The sequence below is a fragment of the Rosa rugosa genome, chromosome 6 (assembly GCF_958449725.1).
Source record: "Rosa rugosa chromosome 6, drRosRugo1.1, whole genome shotgun sequence".
Lineage (NCBI taxonomy): Eukaryota > Viridiplantae > Streptophyta > Magnoliopsida > Rosales > Rosaceae > Rosa > Rosa rugosa.
Genome location: NC_084825.1, coordinates 51,329,852 through 51,355,990, shown reverse-complemented (window position 1 = coordinate 51,355,990; position 26,139 = coordinate 51,329,852). Strand labels below are relative to the sequence as shown.

Genomic DNA, 26,139 nt, shown 5'->3' with positions numbered 1-26,139 from the left:
TAGCGGGTTCTAAATTTTACCTCCAACTAAACTCTCTGCGTTATGATCCCAAAATGTGAATCAATTCATCAGAAAATAACTCACATACTATAACATTGCAGTCCACATTCGTATTTCCATATTATACAAAAACGAAGTATCATACATCCCTTTTGCATTTTGGGTCACTTGTTCGATAAAGGCATAAACACTTCATGCCAGAAATTGCTATGCCACTAACAAGTGCCAAACAAGGAAATTACAAAACTATGGTTAAGCCTACCTCTTTCTGTCCCCAATCTGTATATTTTTCATCTCCCATAACACACCCATCTATTTCACCATGCATGTAAAGTGAAAATAAGATCAGGTGCAGGAAGTAATGCGAATCTACAAACTGCTCATAACTAGAGCTGAAATTTCAAGGCTACAAGCAATAGATTATGTACAAATAATGAAAATGATGAAAGCTTACCACTGCATCGTTCCAAATTCCAAAACAATACATCAGAAAGACAATGAAGCAAGATAACGTTTGCAATGTCTCAAAATTGAAAGCCACTGGAGAGCCCCAGGAAACAGAAATGCAAGAAAGACAGCACTATACTCTATTTGCATCTCCTCAATACTTTCCACTTATGCATATGTGCACCGATAAATACGTCTCTTTGCATACATATGTATGTATTCATGTATGTTAGAGTGATTATACTTCAAGTGTGATAAAAAAAATAGATTCAAAGCAGAAAGAGAGGTAAGTGTGGTGGTGGGATGTAGAAAGAGAGAGTAAAAAATAAAAAGGTAAGGGGGGAGGGAGAAAGAGCAGACTCATGAGTCATGACTCGTGAGGTTGTTGCTACTTTTGGCAAACAAAAACAAGACAATCACAGCTTTAGTGCACAATATAATGAGGGAAAACATGGACAAACTGCATTTTATATATGTCAATCAGTTTGCAGGAAAATAGAAGCCAAAGACAAGTTGTGCGTACTTCACTTTTCTCCTTCCATGATTACTGAAACAAGCTGTTGTACATGGTGTCACTGGAGACAGCCAGGAGCTACATTATGTAAACTACGCTGGATCAAATTAATTTCATCTTATGGGAAGTAAATACTTCACAAATCAAAGAATCTGCCACTTCAACATCTTCTATGCCTCTTGAGATTGGAAAGCAGGTGGGCATACTGCCCCTTCTCTACCATCTGTCTTATTACTTCATGTGCTTCAGAAAGCTTTCCAGCATTTCGCAAGTAACTTACTAGTGTGCTGTATACAGTGAAATTTGGATTAACACCTCTGGATTCCATCTCTTTAAGCATGGAGCATGCTTCCTCAAATTTTCCTGCCATACAAAGCCCACGAATAATAGAATTGTATGTGAATACATTTGGAAGCTGACCATCAGTGACCATCACATCGAACAACTCTAGAGCCTTCTCAAGTTCCCCAGCCACAATATATCCAGTGATCATTACAGTATAACATACAACATCAGGCAAGCAGTCGTACTTTATCATCTCATCAAAAAAATACTTGCAGGCCTCCATGTTTCCAGCCCTGCTCAGTCCATCTATCAATGTTGTGAAGTGAAGAACCCTTGGCTCGAAACCTTCTTCCTTCATGTGATTCAAAAGATTAAGAGCTGCAAGTGGTTTGTCTCCCTTACCAAGTACATGAAGAAGAAGGTTGTAAGTATGAAAATCCGGTGAGAATCCACTCCTACCCATTTCATCAAGTAATCTGTGAAATTGATCCAACTTCCCCAATCTATACTTTGCACACATCATAATATTATATGTCAGAATATCCTGCAAGTAACCCTCTGCCAACATCTGTTGATAGAGCCACTCGATCAACTTGTACTGCTTCACTACAAGAAGGGAAAGTAAAATTGCATTATACGAGTGTTTAAATGGCCTAAAATTAAACGTCTTCGACTTTATGAACCTCTCCACCACTTTCCTAGCCAAGCCTGCCTGACCACAAGTACATATCAAAATATTAAACGTCCGTGCCGTAGTTGGATACCCTTTCTCAATCATCTCATCAAGTAGCCTCCACATTGCCTTAAACTCCTCACAGTTTGCAAATATCTTCATCATCAAATGGTACGCGTCCGCAGTGTGCTTGTAATTCTCCTGCTGACCAGACCACACGAAAAACTTAAACCCCAGCTTCGCACACTGCATCTTATTCCCATAACTCACTATCTTCAATATCTCAAACAACACTTCCCTCACAATAATCCCCGAAACCTTTATGTCCAGCTCATCCAGAGCTGCTTTCGCATCAAACCCGGGTTCATCCTGCTGTAAAATCTCAAGAATCCTAATAGTACAACTCCTCACATTCTCGAAAAAGCTCCGTCTCGCCGAGAATTGCTCCCGGGGATGGCTCTCATTCTCTAACAAACCATACTCCTTCAAAATTGGATCAAAATCTGAACTTTCCGATATGGGTTCCTCAATAGACCCATCCCCATTCTCCCCTCTATTCCCACCAAAACACCCATCGGTTAGTTTTCTTGCTACGACTACACAACACGAAAACCTGTGATAAACCCTTGGACCAAACAGAGATATATAGTTCATGGCTGGTACCCATTATCTCTTAAAACTTAACACTACTTGAAAAACCCAATAAACCCAGAAACGAAATTCGAATTGAAATCAAGTTTAGCTCTGAAAGCTTTGTGCTTTGGAATTGAGGGAGGCCCATTAAATTGGGGGAACCAAAGAGCTCATTGAGTGACCTATTTTCCCAAGTGGGTTTGAGAAAGCGGAGGAGGACTTACCTGGGTTTTTGTGGAATCTGAGAGTGATGGGCGTATTGGTGTGTTGAAGCTTGGATTAGGGTTTTTGAATCCCGCCAGAGGTTTTAGTGAAAATGAAGGTGAAGAGAGAAAGGCGAGCCCTTGGGACTTTTGGAAGCTTGGAGCCTTGGACTGAGGGGGAGTGGGATCGAGTGTTTGCAATTGTAGGTTCATGGGGTGGGGGAGCCAGTAGTTTTTCGCCACGACTACAGTAATTGGCCAATGACAGTGGGCCAGGTGTTAGTGGATTGATATGCATAAAGAACACTGTTAAAGGTCACATTTGAATCTACAATATTCCGTTTTTGAAGTTTCAACGAGAAGTATCGTAAAGAACTTGTTGCTATGAAATTTAGATGCTTGAAGATCGATTGTTGCGAAAATTGATGTTTTACGCTATTTAAAATTTTATTGAGTTTCTTCAAAGCAAATACAACTTATCACGTTCTCAAAAAGGATGTTGAAGTCGAAAGTCAGAGACGATATTTTTAGTGGATTGATGGATTGATGCGTGTAAAGGGGGTTGGGGCGACAAGAGATTAAATTACAATTCTCTGATCCATTTCTTTGCTGAAGCGCCATATTTGGTCACCATATATATTGTTTTAAAGTTTTCGATGAGAATAATTAGGGAGGAAAATATACTAATATTGTTACTGAGTTTATCATTGTTTTTATGAGTATTTTCATATTCCGTGTAAAAAAATAAAATAAAATAAACCAAATGATATACAAATGTGTCATGATTTTTCATCTCATGTAGTGCTTCAAACGATGTATTTCACACCTAAAAAGGATGTCGGAGCCTGAAGTTATGAACAAACAAAGTTAATAAATGGATTAGTGTATAGTTGCAAAGGGGGTGGCGAAACACAAAACTTTGATTTAACTGTGTCGTCACATGTCGTAGTGAGTGTTGCAATAACGGCAAATGCTCCCATGTCTGACAACGATGCATCTGCTTGAAGCCATGAACATGATACGACTAATTTTATGCAAAAAATTTTAAAATAAAATAAACTAATAAGATAATTTATGAAGATAGATACGATGACTTGAGCTCTTTAACATCATTTTAAATTCTAATTTGTTTCAGAATACTTCATAAATATGATCCTAGCTAGAGTTTCGTCTTTCTTTTCCGGTATATTTTCTATTTCATTATCCAATCTAATGTATTGACACATTTGGTTTTTGTTTTGAGAATGCATGTCAAGTATTTGAGCCTCTTCGCTCATCGCCAATTGATTTCGTGTTAAACGTCTAGGTGACTCCATCAATAGTTAAATACTTGCAATGAAAGTAATCTGATAATATATATTCCACGGATGATTTTCGAAACCAAAATAATTTTGCTGCAAATTTGAGAATATAAATTATTATTCATTCATTTATTCATGTTCCCGCATGCATTGCGTCCACCCCATGCAGGATGAGAGGTGTGGGAACTCATTTACACGAACACTAGCTAGCTGCACCAACTGTGTTTATTTATTGAGTTCTGTTACACCACATCCAACCCTAATGAAGGGATGATGGCGCTGATTCATTGTCCAGAGGACATTTATCCCAGCAAAAACACCTATTAGTCTTTTCATCACATTTGCCATCATACCATAATTGATCTGTACAGTCGATATGGCAATGAAGGTCGCGGATATATTTTACAGACGAACTATTGCATGGATCATTCGTAAGCAGTCGGGAACACGGTCTCATGGCATTTGCGCGCTCGAAGAACACCTCGTCTGAAATAATTACGGATAAACACAAGTGAGAATGTGTTTTATAAACAGTGTTTCGATCCCGAATACCATAATGCATGCAAATATGAATTTAACCATGAAATCCAGAGTTCGTTGTTAAGAGGGGGAGACTTACTGGAAGCCAGGATGAGAAGGAGAAAGAAGATGAGTCCAGTTGACTTCATGGTTTTCTCTCCTGTATTTCAATTGTACTTCTTTTTCAATTGCAGAGATGGTTTGAGGAGAAAGTTAATTACCCCCAAACCCCAATTTATACTGCGTGCGAAAATGTATTGTTGTGTAAGAAGTGTAACGTAACTATTCTCAATATGCAGAATTTATACAGCTTCTAATTATAGACTTATGTATTTCCATTCTAAAATGGAAAAATCAGAACTTGAAAAAGGAGAAGAGGTTGAATTTGGTAAGTTTCAACTATCCTCATATACTGGGAGAATTCTTGGGTATTTTGGTATTTGTCATACGTACCCTCATTTTGTTAAATATTTTGAACCATTAGATTAGTAATATATCCAATGGTTCAAAATATTTAACAAATTGGTAACTTGTTTAGCCCTTAGCCTTTCCAATTTTTTTTTTTTTTCCTTTAGTCTATATTACTAATTAATTTTATCATTAGCAAATTAATGTTTGATTAATGTTTGTTATCAATGGACAATTACACAATTGAAAATTACGTTTTTTCCGTATTAAAAACAAAAACCTTCTAACCTAAGCTCGCAAAATTAGTATTAGTTAAGTAGTCTTTATTACCAATTAATTATATCATTAGTAGTTTCCTTAACCAAATATAATTCTTTTTACATGCATTTTACGACAACCACAACAATTAGTGTAAAAATAGATAATATTTGTTTTAAATGTAGTCAAATGAGAACCTACTTTATGACTTATTTACTCAAATGAGAATCTACTTTTTTTTTTTTTTTTTTGAACCAAATCATTCATTCATCTCAAGCCAGAATTGCACGGATACATACATTCCCTTGCCAACTCAAGGACAAGTTTAGGATGTGGTATGCTAGCACCACCCATTAGACAACCAATGCTCACATATTCAGCGAGCCTATGAACTATGAACATACATAGTAAATAGGCACAAAAACAAAACAAAAGTGCATAGGTCCCTAAAAAGATGGGGTATAACTTAGAAAGAAAAATCTATCTAACATATAATTGGGCCAAAGGCAAAGCCCTAGTCCAAATTAGAGGCCCACTGGGAAGCTCAAAAGGAGAAAGCCCAACCCCAAGGCCCAGTAGGTTTTGGAGCAAGGCCCAAAGATCATCAGCCGCATGCGTTTGCCCGTACAACCCCGTGCCACCACCAATCCGCCATATCCACGCCGCGTCGACCACGCCCCAACTAGCCTCACCGACACAACCCCGCAAAACGACGCACCACCGACATGGCCCACTTCGCCGACACGACCCAGCAGAACGACGCACCACTCCAGAGTTAGAAGATGCCGCCCGGATCCTCCAGATCTTCACTGCTGCACAGCTCCTCAGAGCCACGCCACCGCTCCCCATCAGAAACCCCGTCGCCATTGATCTGCAGAGCTCAGTCCGAAGCCCGCCAAACTTGCACAACACAACCACACCCAGAGATTTCGTCTGGACCTCACCACCGCCACCCGTCTAGATCCTTGAGTTTCAATGCCTCTCCCAAGACCTCCCCAGGCAAATAGCAAGTCCTGTCCGGCAGCGGCCCATTAGCGGCAAGGCAAAACCTCACCGATTCCGAGCGCCGCCGGACAAGCAACTTCTCAAAACCTAGGCTTTTTGGGTGCTCTGGGTTTTCTGGAGTTTTTAATAAGTAAGTGAAGTTATAGATTGATACTAATGAGAATCTACTTTACTCTAATGAGAACCTACTTTACTCTAACGAATACCTTATTTACTTTAATGAGGATTTTTTTTTTTCTAATTACCACATGTGTCCTCAAAGTGGTTACATGAGTGCTCAGAGTGGTAAATATTATATAAAACAGAACATGTATGAGATATGTTAATGCCCATAGCTTTATCCGTTCTCATTTGTGTAATAAAGTTCTCCCTTGCGTAATTAAAGTAGTATATTGTGTAATGTCCATCGTCGAATTAGTAATTACTTTTAGTCGACATAATTTATCACAAACTTCAACAATTGATGAAAAAACGATAAGTTTTGTTCTAATTATAGTAATTACTCCACCTACAATCTATGTACTAGTTTATGGATAATTTCACAAGTGTGACAATAAATTTGTTGTTAGAGTGGTAAATCTTTATGTTTTTATCATTAATGAAATGATTACTACAATGACTACACATTTTACCACAACCACAACAATTAATGTAAAAGCGGTAACTTTTGTCCTATTTATAGTAATTACTCAACCTAAACTAGTGTACTAATTTATGGACAATTTAACAATTGCAACAACAAATTTGTTGTCAAAGTGGTAAATCTTTATATTTTTATCATTAATGGAATAATTACTCAATGACTACATATTTTACCATGCATAACTCACAACTAATGGTGTAAAAGCGGTAACTTTTATTCTGATTGTAGTAATTACTTCAAAAACTATACAATTTACAAGATTACCAACCATTTTACAATTCCGACAACATTTGTGTTGTGAACATGGTAAAATTTAAATTAGACCAAAAGATATCTAACAACTCAGTATTGTAAGGAGCTTCTCCACTTGATAATCAAGGTTCTTCATTTGATAAAAGTTGTCCAAATATGATATTTACATCTTTGACCACTCAATTACAATAACCACAACAACTGTTGTCATAAGTTTTAATTGTAGTTCAACTATGTGTAATTTATTATTTTGACAATACTTGTTACATGATTTTTAACAAGGGAAAATTTTGCAAACAGTACACCAAGTAAAGGCCACTAATAATTCTTATACATAAAGTTCCAAACCAAACATTTCGGTACACGAAATCTGAAACTCGACCCACTATCAGTACACGACGTCAATTTTTGACACCAAAATGTCAATTATGCCCTCAGTTTTTTTTTTTTAATAATTTTTTTTTCCTTCGTTTTTATCTCTTTCTTCTTCCTTCTTCCGGCTCCACGAAACCTCGCTTCCAACGCCGCCTTCCTCACCTCCACGCTTACTCCCTTGCTTCCAACGCCGCCCTTGCCCTCCAATTGAACACCCATTCCTCCACCCGAGAACAGGTTCTGCTCTAAATTTAGTAGCTGGGTTTTTGAATTTGATTGTGATTCTTGTGTACAACTCTGAATTGTTGCATATCTTGTTCAAAGTTTGGATCTTTCTTATCTGGGCGTGTTGCTTTTAATTCGAATTAGGAGGTTTCTCTAATTTTCTCACATCTTGGTTCGTTGCTTTTTCTTTTGATCTTAAAAGAGAATTGGTTCGTTGCTCTTTCTTTTGATCTTAAAATTTTCTCACATCTTGTTCTTTTTTCAGACTGTGTGTGCACCTGTGTTATCTTATTTTGGTGGCTGAGAAGTTAACAGAGGTGGGTGAGCTCGGGCTTCTTCTCACATGAAAACAGAGGTGGGTTTCGTGGAGCTGGAAGAAGGAAGAAGAAAGAGATAAAAACGAAGGAAAAAAAAAATAACAGAAAAAAAAAATTATTAAAAAAAAAAAATTGAGGGCATAATGGACATTTTGGTGTCAAAAATTGACGTCGTGTACTGATAGTGGGTCGAGTTTCAGATTTCGTGTACCGAAATGTTTGGTTTGGAACTTTATGTATAAGAATTATTAGTGGCCTTTACTTGGTGTACTGTTTGTGAAATTTTCCCTTTTAACAATGTTACATATCAAGAAAGAGTGTGTTGTTAATATGGTAAATTTTTTTTTTAAAAAATAACACATGTCGATATTTAATTGTGTAACATGTTGACCAGTTCAGTAGGTTTCCACTATATTAATTTACTAAAAGTAAAAAAAATAAAAAAATAAGGGTATGGCAAACATCAAGGTACTCTAGACGACCCCCATATACTGATGCAACATTTTGGTACTTTGAATTTATTAATAAGTTGTAGTACCAAAACTCAAAAAAAATTCCAAGCAACATATTCTATATCAGCCTATCAAGAGTACTGTTACGTGAACTACTCTTTCGGATATCACCCGAGCGCAGAACGTACATACTCGGTTAATTCTATGCTCAGATGTGCTCAACCATCGTTAAATATAAATCATAAAGTGGATAATAATAAGATATTTGAAATTTATTTATATTTCGCTCAATTCTCCACCTTTAGATTTAGATCGATCCAACAACAGTTGAGCATAACTGAACGTGAAATTTACTTATCACATGCATCTCATTCTATGTGATAACTGACATAATATAACACCCGATCTTTCAGATAATTTCATTAAATAATTGCACATTACCTAGTTCACCTAGCATTATTGCCTAGCTGCTTAGCATAATCCTATATCAATGTATTTGTCAATACTTTATAAGGGCCACTTGACAAGCTTCATGTAATCGTATGTTTGAGAAAACTTCGGCTCCGTTTGGGATTGTTTCGTTTTAAAAAAACCAGCTTTTGTTCAAAATTTTAGATTTTATTGTGTTTGGTAAATAAATAAAAAACAGCTTTAATTGGAAGTTATAAGTCACTGGCAACATATTTTAGAAGCAGCCCAGAGGTTGCTCTTAGAAGCTGTTGTAGATCAAGAGTTCAAGACACACTCTGCAGTTATTTTATTTACTGACAGCACTTTTAAAAATATTATTTACCGAACACGAAACTGTTTTAATTTACAGTTGATTATTCTTACAACACAGCAACAACAGTTTTTTTTTTAAAAGTCACAGCAATCCCAAACTAGTCATTCCTCTATTTCATTTATTGTTTAACCCTTTATTTCTCTCAATCACCTCCGTATAATATTCTGTTGAGCTTTACTCGGTGATCGACGATCGATTTTCTTATCTAAAAAATCAAGACACTAACAAGTTATCCATCTTTCGAAACCTGACCACCATTAATTCCTGCGCCAATCTATTGACTAAAGAGAGAGCCTGGGCCTAGGCTCTTTGCTGATGGGTTGGGGTTCTCCCCAAGCTAGCTTAGGTTCTTTAGTTCTTTAAGAATAATGTAGGGTGCATCATCTTTGGATTGCGACCCTACTCATCCGGTTAGCTTATTTTTATAGCAACATTCATCTAAGCTAGATCTTAGTCTAGACAATGATTCATTATTGACGTAACCCTATTAGGGTGGGTCATTGTATAATGTTGCTTACTAAAAAGAGAGGGATCAATAAAAAAATGGAGGTAGTGTTCACGCGTACCCATACTAATTCAAAGTGAGAAAATTGTCTAAGCAGCTGCCTGCACTTGAAAATGTAACTCCAACTATCGCTAAGTAGCTTACTTAACCCCAAACTTCATGCTTAACTGAGAACGAAAGCCTACTCACACACAGCAGAGAACGAATTGAAACACCGAACAACCCAAATTTCATTACATCAACTCAAAGTCATACGTTACGTTCTTCCACTTTCGCATATATCAAACAACACAAACAGTAACATTACAAACATAAATTACATACATAATCTTTGCCAGGAGTAAAACCTCGTCTAGTCCTCCTTCAGTTGCCGGATTCCTGTAGCCTCCGGTGCTCCACCACACAAACACCGCGCCGATCTTCCTCCCCGGTACCAGCAGAGCTAGAGATACCTTGCCGACGTTCTTCATCGCTCTTGTTAGTACCACCAAGCATCGAACCAACAGAGTCCTTAATCTTATCCACCACAAAATTCTCATTCCCCCCGGTATCCCCCAAACGCTGCCTCACCTCCACCGACTCCGTCACCTTCCCCTTGGGCCTAGCACTAGCAGAGTACCCTGTCTCTTGCTTAACACCCGGCTTATGCTTGTGTAATGTCTCAGTTATAACCTCAGAAAGTGCTCTGTCTTCCTCTCCAGGCCTCAGCTTCTCCACGAAATAGTCCTTCACAGACACCCCTTTGTCCTGTCCAGCTTGATTAACAACGCCAGTACTAGTATCTCGGTCGCTACTAACAGTACTCCTGCCTTGAATCTTGGACATCACAGCAGTCCCTGCCCCGGTAACCTTCTCATACACAGGTGTTATCTTCTCCGCAACTGTAGAGGTAATCGTCTTGCCATGTTGATCCGCTGCTGTTGTCCCAGACTGCACATTAGTACGAGTAACATCTTCCCTGTCATGCACCTGATCAGTTGCCCCATATCCCAGCTTGGAAGCAACAACATTCTTTGCGGATATCGCCTTGTCAGCAATGGCAGATCCGGCAGATGAAATCTTCTCAGTATAGCTTCCGCTTGTCTGGACTGGCTTCTGATCAGTTGTGGTATCATATTCCGGTTTGATGGTTCCTCGGACTTGTGGAGTCTCTGCTGGTCTGAATTGGTTAGTAGAGGGATCAAGTACTTTGTTCCGAGGTGATGAACCAGACTTCCCAGCACCAGTAACATAGCCTCTCGAGTAGTCATCATGATCAGGCTCGTTCCCACCATATCCCAACTTGGAAGCAACTGCATTCTTTGCTGAAATTGCCTTGTCGGCAATGGCTGAAGTGGCAGATGAGATTTTTTCAGTGTAGGTGCTGCCCTGGTTTGATGGTTTTTCAGGAGAGAATTGGTCATGGCTTCCGGTAGACAGATTGTGTTTGGCACCATTGTTCAAGTATTGGCGATCATCACCATGTAGGTTCATCTTATCGAAGGAATGAAGTATTGGTGTTACTCCAATTTCCTGACCACCTGCCATGGAATATGAACAAAAGGTAAGAACACATTACAAAATCAACTTGAGTTTATACATATATAAGATAAGAAAGTTCATTACCAGATTTGGTGGGATCAGTGACTTTGGTCTCGTAATTTGAAGGAGTGTAAGCTAGAGGATTGGCCTTAGGCGCATGAGGGTCTTCCTCAAGTCCTCTAGGTCGGTCCAAATTGACCCTGGACTGACCTAAATGCCCTACCTGCCCGGATACAAATGTCTGCCTTGGGTCGACGTCCATTGTACTTCTGTGAGTTGCATGAGCAACAGAAGAAACAGGGGTACTCTGTGGCACTGGAGTTCCTTCCCCTAATACATCAGTCTTCTCCAATTTGACCCTGGTCTGACCTAAATGCCCTCCTTGCCCGGAGCCAAAAGTCTTACCTGGGTCAACATCCATGGTAAGAGTGTTGTAATTCCCATGATGAGGAAGAGGAGAAACAGGGGTGTTGTGCGGCGCATGAGGACCTCCCCCAATTACATCAACCAATCCCTTTGGCTCTTCATGCTTAAGAACAGGTCCAGTTGTTGGACCAGCCAGTTTGGTCCTTGCTCCTCCCAAAAGATCCTCATGCCCTGTAGTAGTTCGATTTTGCCCAGGCACAAAATCCCTCACCGGTCCACTAAATCCCACATTAGTCCTCTCTCTTGACACTACAGGATCATACTCATGGTGTGTGTCTCCGAAATGAATGCCTCCTTGCACAGGAGCATCAGTCCTCCTAGTCGCTGAAGAGTTGTGCACGACACAACAATGACCGAAATGTTAAGACCACTTTATAAGTTTGTGTGCATAATAAGCCTTAAAGCCCTCAACAAATTCGATATGTTTGGTCACACATTTCATTTATATCTCAAAAAGAAATCTATCGGAGGGAGTTGAAGCAACTTACTTGCACCATGGCCTGTATTTCCATGTAGCCCAGGCACATTAGACCTCTCCCTTGGAACTACAGGATCATATTCATCATGCCCCGCTCTAGTGTCTCCGAAATTCACCATAGGCACTTTCAAAATGTCTCCTTGCATAGGAGCATCAGTCCTCCTAACTGCCGAGTCATATACTACATATCAAAACTCAAAACGCTTAATCACACATTGTTTCACGTCTTAAAATGGAGTCTACAAACTATACCAGATTCAAAGAAACTTACTCGGTGCACCATGAACTTCTGGGTCGTCTACCTCTTCGTCATCTTCCTCATCCAGATCATGATCATCAGGAGTATGATGGCCTTCGTGTTCATGGTCGTGATGGCCATGCCCTGTGATAGTCTCCTTTAACTTCCTCGCTTTCGCCTTCACCTTCTTCAAAACTGACTTCTTCTCATGGTGGTCTTCATCTTCACCTTCTGCAATAATAACACACATAAACACAGAAATATACACCAACATAGAATTGCTAGTTAAAAAAAGAGTTTGATCTTTACCAACACGAGAATGTACTACATGAGTATCCATGATTCAAACTTTGTAAGATTTCTGGAATTGATTAAAAGAAAGAACTCTCTTTTTGAACAAGCTAGAAAGAACTGTGTTTAACAACAGTTTGAGGGACCAAGGAGGGGAAGTGGAAGCTTTAAAAGGGATGGCCGGTGCAAGAGGCTGTGCCACCTCTGCATGAGTCGGGCTCTGTATGAACGACACAAGTAAGAAATAAACCAACCACGTCTCATTTTCTGCAGCCACGTAGTGGGACTGCCATGCACGTGGCTTAAAGGCGACGTGGAATGGTTTCTCCCGCAATGGATAATCACACAGTAGCCGTTACTGATTGCACAGTGTTAAGCGACGTCGTATACTGGTCGTATAATTGCAGTGACATTACTTTCTGTTAGCAGAAGCTGTCCAGTAGCTAGTCGGAGAAAAATGGCATGGTTGGTACGGACACATTGACACATATGCAACTAACTTGTCATACACATATACACACCTACTAATTATACGATACTATAAAGTATTGAAAGTTAAACTTGAATATTAATTATTGGATTACATATTGCCTTGTGATATTTTCCATGTAATAGTTCTTTCTCTCGAGCTATTTCAAGTTTGATTTCAATCCATGAAACACCCGGCCCCAACAAAAATGTGTTTCTTTCCTCCAGGTGATAATTTGATTGTATCATCACCACAACCGATTAATCTATGCATGAGAACCGTATTAATGGAGTTATTAAGTTATTTGATTTTTAGTTGTATCATGTTTGAGTTCTCAATATTGTTTATCTAAATAATTCCAACCAGTGTCACAAGCTATCTATATTTAGCAAATTCCAAAAAGATAGCAAGTGATGATGTGAGTCGCCAATCCTTAAGATGTCATAAAGATCCTTATAATTGAAACTCTCCGTATATAATTGGCTGAAATATGATTGGTACATAGACAGATAGTCATTGAGTGACTTGTTAATTGTCAAGATCTAATAATTAGTGCAAATTTATCAAAATAAATAATATTACACAATCGATACTAAAATCACCCTCAACATGGAGAGAGTTTTGAATTAGGTGGTTGGACAACAAAAATTATGACACCAACCAATAAGAAGACACAATGTGACCTTCCATTGAGGTACAGTTGTATGATCGACCAATAAGAAGACACCAAGTATATAATTCTAAAAATAAAGTGAGTATTTTAAAATTTATAGTGCTTCGGAGTATTGAAACTCTGAAAATTGAAACCCTCATTTCAATTCAATATATAGAGACGCCGTTAATAGTAACTAATTTAACAACTCATGTATTTGGAGCCTACAGAACTTTTGAATATTTTCAAAGTCTATACGATAATACGAGAGCAACAATCTAGTAGAGTAAGTTGTGACCCATAGTCTGTTAGATGCGAATACCTTCTTGATCACGTTTCAATGTGTACAATATGCACACCGGTACATGTTAGCACGACCCACACCTAGCCATTTAACGGCCAAAGTTCAAAGCGATTGTTTTTCACTTATCTTTAATTAACTCTTTCTTTTAGAAACCCTAACTTAATTACCTGACATAGAAGCCTTCTCGTACAAGGAAAAGGATTAAGGATCCCATTCCTATAAGGAAAATGATAGTTACTTGTTTACTACTCTTTGATTAACCCTAACCCTCAAGGAAAAGGAATTCAAGTTGACCTCATTTTCCTATAAATAAGGCAGAAATGGAAACCACAGAGCTCACTCACTTCACTCCCAAAACAACCATCACAATGGAGAAGGGAAGGCTCATCCGTCTCAATGATCACTGGGTCTCGATTGCTATAGACAATCTTGATTCTTTCGGGGACGTTGGGTACCTAGACTTCAAGTTTCTCGATCAGGTTTTACCCCACTGCTCCAAAGACCAGTTGATTCACATCGAGAAGAGCACAAAAAATACAGATCTGACTCCGATCAACGATAAGCTGTGGAAGAAGTTTTTTGAGAGAGAGTTCGGTGGCAAAGCCACTGATAAGGTGATCGAAAAGATGAAGATCAAGAAAGTGAATTACAAGTGGTCGGAGTTGTACCAGGCCAAGTCCAAGAGAGTGGAAAAGGCCGAGAAAGAAGTCGGTGAAAGATTGAAGAAGCTGTATGAGAAAGAAGTCGGTGAAAGATTGAAGAAGCTGTATGAGAAAGAAGTCGCCCAGAAACAAAGCCGGCGAGTTAGGGTTTTGGACAAGGTTCCACCTTCTTTGTCAAGCAATAAAAGAATTGGCTCCAACAAAGGGAGCAAACTGCTGAACAGAGTGAGGAAAAACTATCGAAATAGTCTGGAGGTCAGAAATATTGAAGCTATGAAGATGAAGATCGAGAACTGCTGCCAAGTGTTCCGATCTGATCAAAAAGCCAAGAACAACTAATCAAGCTATGAACGTCTTTTGAAGCATTGATCAATCTTGGTGGTGGCTTTTAATCTTCCCTATAGCTAGTAAAGAATCCAAAGATTAATATTTGTTGTTGATTTCAAGAAAAAAAAATTCAACGTTTGTTCTTGTTTATCTTCGTTGATCTTGTTCATCTCTCTGTATGTAAATTAACTTGTGATTGATGAAATATAAAGTTATTTTTTTATGATAATTTGGTCTTTACTTGATCTTGATTATATAATCTGTTGCTTCTGGTCTGATCAATATTGGTTCTCTTTTCCATTACACATTCACAATACCGAATCTAATGAAAAATTAGACCTAAAAGAAAGGGTCTATAATGATATCTTGCCTTGGTCTGGTGATCAGATATTTTGAGGAAACAAATTAACCATTGGGCTGTCTTCTGTTGATAATTAGTAACCCTTCTTCCATTCCCATTAGGACTTTTGGTCGGATCCCTTGCCGCCACCATTAGTACAATAGTACGACTTCTACCATTCTCATAGTATGATACTAAATTGTCGACAAATCTTCCATACAGTGGTTTGATAATCAAAAATTTATGATACTATGAAGTATTGACACTAGTGTTGGATAACATATTGTTTATGAATTATGATATTTTTCATGTAATGATCCTTTCTGATCACCTGATGAGCTATTCCAATTATTCCAAGTTTTACAATTTCCATCCGTAAAACACCCCAACGTACAAAAATATGTTCTTTATTCCTTGCAATAATATATCATCACCACGACCAATTAATCTATGAGAACCATGTGTGCATGACACCCTTTCATAGAGATGGCTATTTATGCTAAAGGAGTTATTAAGTACGTTATTTGATTTTTAATTATGTCATATTCGAGTTAAATCTGAATAATTTCAACCAGTGTGCAAGCTATCTTTGTTTAGCAGATTTCAGAAAGATAGCAAGTGATGATGTGAGTCGCTAATCCTCATCAATCCTTACGGCATAGTTAGATGTCATAAAGATCATTAAATTCTCCATAATAGGCTAAATTGTGATTGGTATAGAGATAGATAGTCATCTAGTAGTCACTTGTTAATTTTCAAGATCTAATAATCGGTGCAAATCATCAAAATAAATAATGTTACCCCATTGGTACTAAAATCACCCTCATCATGGAGCTCTTGTATTAGGCGGTCGGACAACAAAAAATGTGACACCGACCACTAAGAAGACTCCCTATTACCTTCCACTGAGGTACAGTTGCATGATATGCCAATAAGAAGATATCAAAGTATATAATTCTAAAAATAAAAAGACTCTTTTAAAAATCTATAATGCTCCAGAATATTGAAATTCTAAAAATTGAAATTCTTATTTCAATTCAATATATAAAGACCAACACGGTTAACAATAACTAATTCAACAAACTAAATATGAGGCCCTGTACCAGAGAATATTCCAGTACAGTGAGTTCGGGTGTTCGACCCGTAGTCCGGTGTGTACGCTAGTAACAATATGCACACCGGTGCATGTTAGCAGGACCGGCGCCATTTAATGGCACAAATTTAAAAGCGCCAAATTTAATTCCTCCAAATCTCCAAGTTCTTCTCCGAAGTCCTCCCTCAGAATTGAGTTTTGGATGAAACGATTATAGGACTGTTTATGATTTTTTTCTTCTTCTATTTCTTAAAGGATTTGATAATTCAGTATAAGCTATAGGTTTGTACCAGCAATTATCAAACTCGTAATTTCGATCCAGAACTGTCAGGAATTTTGATGGTGAATCTGATAGGAGTTTATGAATTATGAAACTGAATTCATATGCTAAGTACTTTTGTTAATTACCTCTCTAAGTACTGTAAAAGTACTTGTTATTTAGTTGTGGAACTGTAGTGTGTTGACTAGTTCAGATCTTATTTTGGTATGTGGTGACCTGCAGGAGAAAGTCGATGTTCTCAAAAAAGAGGGATCCGGCTCCTCTAAAGTGAGGAGGATGTGAATTTACTTCAATTTAATAAAATTTAGGCTCTCCGTCTAATCTAAAGGTTCTAACAAGTGACACATCACTTTTCCACAAATTTTTGGTTTTTAGTCTAAACCACAGTTAACTTGCCGTTAACCCTAGAAAAAAAATAAATTAGGAATTTCACGTTTGCTTTCTTTGTGCTTCCATGGCAATTCATGGTTGCACGAAGAAGAAGAAGAAGAAGAAGAAGAAGAAGAAGAAGAAGAAGAAGAAGAAGAAGAAACTGCTTGCATTGAATCCAGACCGAGGCCGTGATGGTTCTTCAGATAATGGATTACATGCATAATTTTATGTTTTTTAGTGTACAATACATGATGAGGGAAAGTTGATGACTACCTGCATAAGAATCTTACATAATCTCTCAGTGGCTTGTTCTTTGCGAGCACATAAGGACCTTGTCAACTACTATTTTAATGTCTTCTTGCTTTCTAGAAAGAATGAACAATTGAATGGTAAGTCAATAACAGCTAGCACGATTTTTTGTTTCTTTCTTTTCTTCAACCATGGATGAGTTGCCATGGAAGAACAGAGAAGCAAACGCGCGCAGAAACTCCAAGCCAAATCCCTAATTTTTTTTTCTTTTTTGGCTGACGACAAGTTAACGGTGGTTTAGACGAAAAATCAAAAATTGGTGGAAGAGTGATGTGTCAATTTCCAGGACCTTTAGATTAGACAGAGAATCCAGATTTTATGAAATTGAAGTAAATTCACACCATCCTCACTTTAGAGGAGCCGGATCCAAGAGAGGAGAAGGGACCGGAGAATCAGATAATTGCCGGTTCAGAGACTCCAGAGACTGAATTTCAGAAAGTATGAGAGTGATATTCCCAGATTTTAACAGCCTTACATCATTTTTGTTTTGGTCTGATGAGTCTAAGTTATACTACTGTTGAAGGAGGATAGTGGCAGAAGAGATGGGGATAGTGATGCACGTACTCCAATGTGAAGTGCTCCAATTTGAAACACAAGAGCTGGATGTGTTCTTGGTAAACTGAATTTCTACTGATGAAGTTGGTAAATAAACAATTTGCCTCCACATCTACATGAGAATACTGTGCTTAATTACATTATATTATGTGTCTCTTATGTGCAGGAAAATGCTTACATTTATGAGAAAGATGTCCCGATTCTTTCTGAAGTTCCGGAGATTGAAATACTCTAACAAGTGTCTATTTAGATCTGAATTTTGTTATAATCGATTATTCATTTTGCCTTGTACACTTAACTTTGGCATTTCAAAGTTGTTGATGCAAATAACTCTAGAACTTTCAAGTTCTGTGTGAATGTCTTTCTTAAATGTGTGATTAAATTATAATGGTGATTTTATCATTTAAAAGAAGGCTTAGTTTGTTATCAGATTAGATAGCATGGTGGAGATGTCCCAGATTCAGGGAAACATCATACATCAAGAGGCAAGTCTGCAAGCCCGGTTGTTTTTCAGGAATTTCATATTCTTGATTTGGACTCATCCCTAATTTTTGAATACCTCTTTAAAGCACAAACAGCAAATGAACCAGAAACGTGTGACTGGATGTTTAATGGAGACAACTCAGACAAGAGCTTCAACAGTTTGATTGTTAGTCCTGAGCTAGCCCTGGTTGATGATACATTCAAATCATTGCCTGTACGGCTGTACCTGTTCTAGATGATAATGAAAGGATGAGTTCATCATATGTTGTTATTGAGGAAAAGTTTACTGACGTAGAGCCACAGCCGCTATATGCATCAGATCGGATTTACTTGGATTGACATCTTCTTGAGAAAGATAGCACCTGCCATGATTATTCCTGTCAGAAGATGTTGGAGGATATGAATCCGCTGAGCATTGGTTTCTATTGGGATTCATTTGATGGTGGAAAGTTCTATGACTTGGTGTTCTCTGATGATCCTGTAGAGAACACAGAAGAAATGGAATTACAGGTGTTTCTTTCTGATGCCATTCCTATACTTACTGGTCATCTTGGAGATGCTTCAACCAGATTGTCATGCCACAATTTTCCACTGACAAAAGAAAGGAGAGCATATAGATAAAAAAAAGTTCTGTAGATGGATTAAACAAAGATGAAAGCAAGGAATTTCAGGAGTTGCTCTCTGATGGCATTGATATTCATACCGGTCATATTGGAGATGCTTTAACAAAATTGTTTGGTGGCCATTTTCCACAGCCAAAAAAAGAACAGCAGAGAGATAAAAAGGGTGCTGAGAGGGCTTCATTGCTTTTCAAGTCTATGTCACAATTCAATGATATTGACTTTTTCTTGAATCCTCGGACGGGCTCTACGGCTGGAAATAGTGATTGTGCAGTTATGGCAGTTGATAAGATTGCTCCATGTACCAAGTTTTGCCCAGTTATAATATTAATTAACCTGTCTATGTTTAGTTTCATTGTTTATAGTTGCTTCAAATATTTGTCACTTAACTGATTCACAACTTACCAGTCCATACATGTATACCAACACCAGCTGAATCCCAAGGTGAACGATCTCATTCGATATGTGCTCAAGTTGAGCATAGGAATGACCAGAAGTCAAAGGAACTCTTGAACAGTTTTCCTTATCAGGAAGAGTATAATATGAGATCGATCTAAAGAGGATTCGGATGAAGTTGAAGCCCGCCCCTCCCCCCCCCCCAACTATTCCTTCTATGCCATTTGCAATGGAAGCTGACTATATTCAGCAGAGCATCATGTCTTTCCCTGAGACGGTCATTGTTGTAAACACTCAAAATCTAGATAAGGAAATGATAGTCTCCAGAAGTACTTATCAAAAAAAATCTTGCAATGGAGAAAAAAGGTGCACAAGCCGTAGAACGTGATTCAGAGCTACCAGTGGACATTATACTCAGTCCTGCAGTGTGTTTAGTGTGGTATGACTGCAGAAACATTGGAAAGAAAGCAACTTCTCTTGATGAAGCTTCTTCATGCTTTACCTTTGTGCATTGAGAACTACGCCACAAATGATTTGACATTGCTGAGTATTACTTTCAGTACCTGCATTCTGGTAACCGCCATAACTATGGTCATAGTTTTTACTTTTACTTTTATTAACTTTTTTTTTATCTCCCAATTGATCAATGGATAGAATGCAACAGTCAGGAGTTAGACTGTATGGGTTTAGTCAAGAGGTTTAGTCAAGCAACCTCTTAATTAACTCTTACGTAGCTCATTAGGCAAATGACTGAATTGGTGGATACTTTCTGTACTCATTAGTATATTTAATAGCCGGAGATATGAAAACTTTGCTCATTTATACCATCAACACTGTGAAAGAATGGGTTATAATCATAATTACTGATTGAATTTATGATTTGATACCTGAAACTATAGTCGTACATGTGTAATATTCCTAGTCGCTTATAGATACATTGAACTCTGCATATATTTTGTGCTCTCTTTCTACCGGTCTTTGAAGGAGACACCAGCTTCCAGTCCACTGTAGTGGAGCCCTCAGATGGACTTTATGCTGCAGCAGCAAGCCTGGGAATTGATTAATTGATTTGCAGCTCTTCAACTCCTATTCATCAGAGTTGACTGATGATATTATATTGAGATGCATCGAACAAGCCACAAAGTCAATTATAGTGAGTTGTGTTGTAATATAAATGTCTATATCATGTGGAGTTGCAGCTATGATCATTGAAGCCACTACAAGCATGGCAGCTCTCATAATTGCAGCAACCATGTGGAGTTGCAGCTATGATCATTGAAGCCACTACAAGCATGGCAGCTCTCATAATTGCAGCAACCATGTGGAGTTGCAGCTATGATCATTGAAGGCACTATAATGGACTTCTTACCATAGCATTCACACTAGCTTTGTATTCCTATATAAACCCTCCATTGTGAGATGAATAAACACTTGAATCTCCATCCTTCTCTGCATCTAAACTCTCTCTCTCTCAAGTTCTTCCCAACAAAGCTCTCTCCATTTTCTGAAACAGTTTTATGTTCGTTTTTCAACACGTTATCAGCACGAATAGCTCTACGATTTGGATTGCAGATTGACAAGAGGAGAGGTGAATAACTCTTGGGTTGCAGAGAAGAGGCAGTTCATCATTCAATCAACTTCACTCTACCAGCTCTACAACCAAGTAGGTTTTTCCAAACAAAAACCGATTTTGCTGTTTCATTTTACCTTCTGTTCTCTGTGTTCCAGTATTTATTTGAAATAGTAAATCAACTCCAAAACTCACCAAATTTTGTATGCTGGAGCCCCTGTGTGTTTACTGCATCTCTGTAAATTTTCATATTTTTCTGGGTAGTTTTGCTTAGTGTTTCAGTTCGTCTTTCGACTGCTGTTCAGTAGGAACTGCAGTCACGATTTATGACTTTTGAAGCATCTAGTTTAACTTAATCTTCTATGAGAAACACTTATTTCTCTTGCACTATAATTGGCATAATTGAATGAGTAAAAAGGAAAATCAATAGCTTTTAATTTAGCTATCAATTCATGTATATTGTGACAAATATCTATATATACTTGTTTGGACTTTGTGATAATGATACATCTTTCCTTCATTATTTATTATGATAATGTTTTGTGGTATTACCTGCTCATATTAAATTTAAATATTTTACCCGCTTAAATTCTTTGCATTAGAATATATATGTGCGGAATGCAGGTACTTAACGAACCGGAAGTTCACACACATAAATATTGAACCAAAAGGGTTGAGAAATAATATTTCACATATATCGAACCTGTAGCTTCGATAATACCATATAAGGAACTTGAAGTTTCCTCCACAAATTCACTATACATGTTTAATCCGATTTTTCATACCATGTTATAGAACCTGAAGTTCTTATTGATTGCTTATGGAAGTTATTACCCATAGCACTAACTATTGTCCTTTAAATCCTTGTAGAGAATGTCAAATCTCAACAAACTTGACTTTGTCGCTTTGGAAGTTTCCGGAAGGAACTATCTCAAGTGGACCCAAGATGTCAAGCTTCATCTGACTGCAAATAAGATGAGATCAACGATTATTGCTGACAACATCACCCCTGAAGACATGAAGGCAAGGGCTATGATTTTCATCAGGAAACATATGGAAGAAGCACTCAAGGTGGAATATTTAGCTGAAGAAGACCCACGATCTCTTTGGGTCGCTCTAGAAGAGCGATTCAACCACCAAAGGGCCATCTACTTGCCGGAAGCAAGGCACGATTGGCAGAACATACGTTTCCAAGATTTCAAGACTGTCAATGAGTATAACTCTGAAATCTGCCGGATTCGGTCACTCCTAAAATTCTGTGGAGAAGAGCTCACAGAAGCCGACCTACTGGAGAAAACTTTCTCCACCTTCCCACCTTCCTGTATGGTCCTGCAGCAACAATACAGGGAAAGAAACTTTGCTAGATTCTCCGAATTAATCACCATCCTGTTGCTCGCTGAAAAGAACAACAACCTACTTCTGAGGAATGATCAAGCAAGGCCCACCGGTACTAGAGCAATTCCTTTGCCTGAAGCAAATACTATTGCCCATCACGAAAATAATCGTGGAAGGAGGAACCGGGGCCGTGGAAGGGGAAGAAGGTCTGAACGTCCAAGGCATGGAAGGAGAAATGGGCCCAGAAATGGCCCATATGATCGTGACCACCCAGGCAATGGCCCAAGGGGTCGAGGAGGACGTGGACAAGGCCCACGTGGTGGAAACCGAAATGGCCAAGTCCGACAAGCTCAAATTAGAGAGAACCCTGGTCCGGCCCGTCGCCCTCAAAATCAGCATAATCTATGTTATAGATGTGGAGGCACTGACCATTGGTCCCGCACCTGTCGTGCAACAGATGAAGAGATAGGAGAGTATCACGCCAGACGCGGAACTCGAGAGGCCAACCTTGTGGAAGAGTCAGTCCCTATGGATACCACCTTGGAGATTACTGATTTCCAAGCAGCCAATGGATACATCGAGGATTGAAAACTCGAGGACATGGGCATAATAGGCACTTGTGCCATATCTATGTTATTGTTATGAATAATGCTTTCTATTTTTCAGATTATCTTTGGTGATTTTTGGAATATTAGTTTTACATAATTTGGTTATGCTTGGATGTTTAATTCAATAAAGTTATTTATTTTCATACATGTGATCCATTGAGTTAAATATGTGAATAGGCATGTCTTGTGAGGAAGTTTGTTGTCTAGCTGATAGTGCTACTACGCACACCATACTCCGAGATAGGAAGTTTTTTTTAAACTTATTGCCTACTCATACCTCTGTGACAACTATATCAGGTCAATCCAACCTGATAGAGGGCCATGGCAAAGCCCAATTTATGTTGTCCAATGGTACTGAATTTACCATTAATGAGGCCTTATATTCTCCACGTTCCAGAAGAACGTTATTGAGTTTTAAGGATATTCGAGCCAACGGTTATCACGTTGAAACCACTGAGGAAAAAGGAGTGGAATATCTTTGCATAACCTCCAATTTGTATGGCCGGAAGCGTACATTGGAGAAGCTAAAATGCCTCTCGAGTGGTCTCTACATGGCTACCATTAGATCAATTGAGGCAAATCACATAACCAGCCAGAAGCTAACCAATTCGAGCAACTACTTGCTTTGGCATGACCGTTTGGGACACCCAGGTCAAAGTATGATGCGCCGTATCCTAAATTCATCCCACGGGCATCCCCTTACCAATAAGGATCTTGTGTACAGTAACACATTATGCCAAGCTTGCTCATTGGGAAAATTAAATATAAGACCATCATATGCAAAGACTGAAAAAGACTCCAACCTTTTTCTACAAAGGATACAAGGGGATATATGTGGACCTATCCAACCACCATGCGGACCATTTAAATATTTCATGGTTTTGGTTGATGCATCGACAAGGTGGTCACATGTTACACTATTGTCCACAAGAAATGCTGCGTTTGCTAAACTCCTTGCCCAGATCATTAAATTAAGGGCTCACCACCCGGATTATCCAATCAAGTCCATAAGACTTGATAATGCCGGAGAGTTTACATCAAAATCTTTTGATGATTATTGCATGTCCCTTGGGATTAATGTTGAGCATCCAGTTCCCTATGTTCACACCCAGAATGGTCTCGCAGAAGCGTTCATTAAAAGATTACAAATGATCGCACGGACCTTGGTAATGCGAACCAAGCTTCCAGTATCTGCGTGGGGCCATGCAATTTTGCATGCAGCCATGTTGGTCCGACTGAGGCCCATTGCCACCCAACCTTATTCCGCGTTACAGTTGGTGACTGGGTACGAACCTGATGTTTCGCACTTACGTGTATTTGGGTGTGCAGTTCTCGTGCCAATTGCGCCGCCACAACGTACAAAAATGGGTCCTCAACGAAGGATGGGCATATATATCGGTTATGAATCTCCATCCATTATACGCTTTTTAGAGCCCTTGACAGGCGATCTCTTTACCGCTAGATTTGTGGATTGTCACTTTGATGAGACAGTCTTCCCGCCGTTAGGGGGAGATAAGAACGTTACCGTTCCTGATGAACGACGTGAATTGACGTGGAATGTCCCCACTATGTCTCATCTTGATCCCCGAACCGCACAATGCGATAATGAAGTGCGAAGAATTCTAGATCTACAGAGTGTAGCCCAAAATATGCCAGACGCTTTCTCTGATCTAGCTAAAGTGACGAGATCACATATACCTGCTGCAAATGTGCCTGCAAGAATAGATGTCCCTGTAGGACGCGTTGTCCCGGATGGACGAGGTACGACCATGGCGGCTAACCAGTCACATGTCCCTGCCCAGAAGCGAGGTAGACCACTAGGTTCGAAGGATTCCTATCCCCGGAAGAGGGTAAAACCGGCACAAACGAATCCACTAGACATCGCGATCTCAACTGATCCATCTCACGAGATAATTCCAGATTATGGGTCCGTCCTAGAAGAGACAACGTTGGGGGACGCTCCAACGTCTGAACCCACTCTCGAGAATAGAGAAATCTCTATAAATTATGCATGCTTAAGTGAGATTTGGAATCGGAATGAGATTATCATCGATGATATATTTGTATTCGCGGTAGCTACCGAAATTATAACTAGCGATGACATCGAACCTCGCTCTGTTGATGAATGTCAACGTAGAGACGACTGGCCAAAATGGAAAGAAGCAATTCAGGTCGAATTAGATTCCTTGACAAAGAGAAAAGTGTTCGGACCTGTCGTTCCCACACCTCACCATGTTAAACCTGTAGGATTTAAATGGGTATTTGTAAGGAAGCGTAATGAGGAAAACGAGATTGTAAGATACAAGGCTCGTCTAGTGGCGCAAGGATTCTCTCAACGCCCTGGGATTGATTACGATGAGACATATTCTCCTGTAATGGATGTTATAACGTTCCGCTACCTCATCAGTTTAGCAATTTCCGAAAAACTGAATATGCAGCTAATGGATGTGGTCACAGCTTATCTCTATGGGGATCTTGATACAGAGATATACATGAAAGTTCCTGAAGGACTTAAGATACCAGATACAAATAGTTCTAGACCACGGAACACCCTCTCCATTCGTTTGAGGCGTTTACTTTATGGATTGAAACAATCCGGACGGATGTGGTACAACCGTCTAAGTGAATATTTGATTGAGATGGGATATGTAAACAATGAACTATGCCCATGCGTGTTTATTAAGAAAACAAGTTCTGGATTTGCAATTGTGGCAGTTTATGTCGATGACATGAATCTGATTGGTACTCCTGAAGAGATCAAAGAAACCGCCAAGCACCTGAAGTCTGAATTCGAAATGAAAGATCTTGGGAGAACGAATTACTGCCTCGGCCTGGAGCTTGAGCACCGTGCTGATGGGATTCTGCTTCATCAATCAAACTACATCCAGAAGATGTTAAGACGCTTTAATGAGGATAAAGCGAAACCTTCAAGCACACCCATGGTCATCCGAAGTCTAGACCCTAAGAGAGATCCGTTTCGTCCCGCAGATGATAACGAAGAGATATTGGCA

General features: G+C 38.9%; 4 protein-coding genes across 4 annotated transcripts; 2 read left to right on the top strand and 2 right to left on the bottom strand.

Moving 5' to 3' along the window:
* Nucleotides 1-887: 887 nt before the first annotated feature.
* On the bottom strand, nucleotides 888-2,901 carry LOC133718085 (pentatricopeptide repeat-containing protein At3g60050-like). The gene has a single exon (XM_062144890.1). It carries the CDS (start codon nucleotides 2,571-2,573, stop codon nucleotides 1,122-1,124), a length of 1,452 nt encoding a protein of 483 aa, XP_062000874.1. The 5' UTR covers nucleotides 2,574-2,901; the 3' UTR covers nucleotides 888-1,121.
* Nucleotides 2,902-9,990: 7,089 nt separating this feature from the next.
* On the bottom strand, nucleotides 9,991-12,897 carry LOC133714016 (low-temperature-induced 65 kDa protein-like). Its single transcript, XM_062140030.1, has 6 exons — nucleotides 12,772-12,897; nucleotides 12,496-12,693; nucleotides 12,235-12,405; nucleotides 11,405-12,070; nucleotides 11,049-11,319; nucleotides 9,991-11,018 (listed from the first exon to the last, which is right to left on the bottom strand). Exons 1-6 carry the CDS (start codon nucleotides 12,800-12,802, stop codon nucleotides 10,163-10,165), a joined length of 2,193 nt encoding a protein of 730 aa, XP_061996014.1. The 5' UTR covers nucleotides 12,803-12,897; the 3' UTR covers nucleotides 9,991-10,162.
* Nucleotides 12,898-14,498: 1,601 nt separating this feature from the next.
* LOC133716979 (uncharacterized) lies at nucleotides 14,499-15,179 on the top strand. The gene has a single exon (XM_062143605.1). It carries the CDS (start codon nucleotides 14,499-14,501, stop codon nucleotides 15,177-15,179), a length of 681 nt encoding a protein of 226 aa, XP_061999589.1.
* A 4,665-nt stretch (nucleotides 15,180-19,844) lies between these two features.
* On the top strand, nucleotides 19,845-23,108 carry LOC133716978 (uncharacterized). Its single transcript, XM_062143604.1, has 3 exons — nucleotides 19,845-19,944; nucleotides 20,067-20,188; nucleotides 22,056-23,108. The coding sequence occupies exons 1-3, from the start codon at nucleotides 19,845-19,847 to the stop codon at nucleotides 23,106-23,108; spliced, it is 1,275 nt and encodes a 424-aa protein (XP_061999588.1).
* The last annotated feature ends 3,031 nt before the right edge of the window (nucleotides 23,109-26,139 follow it).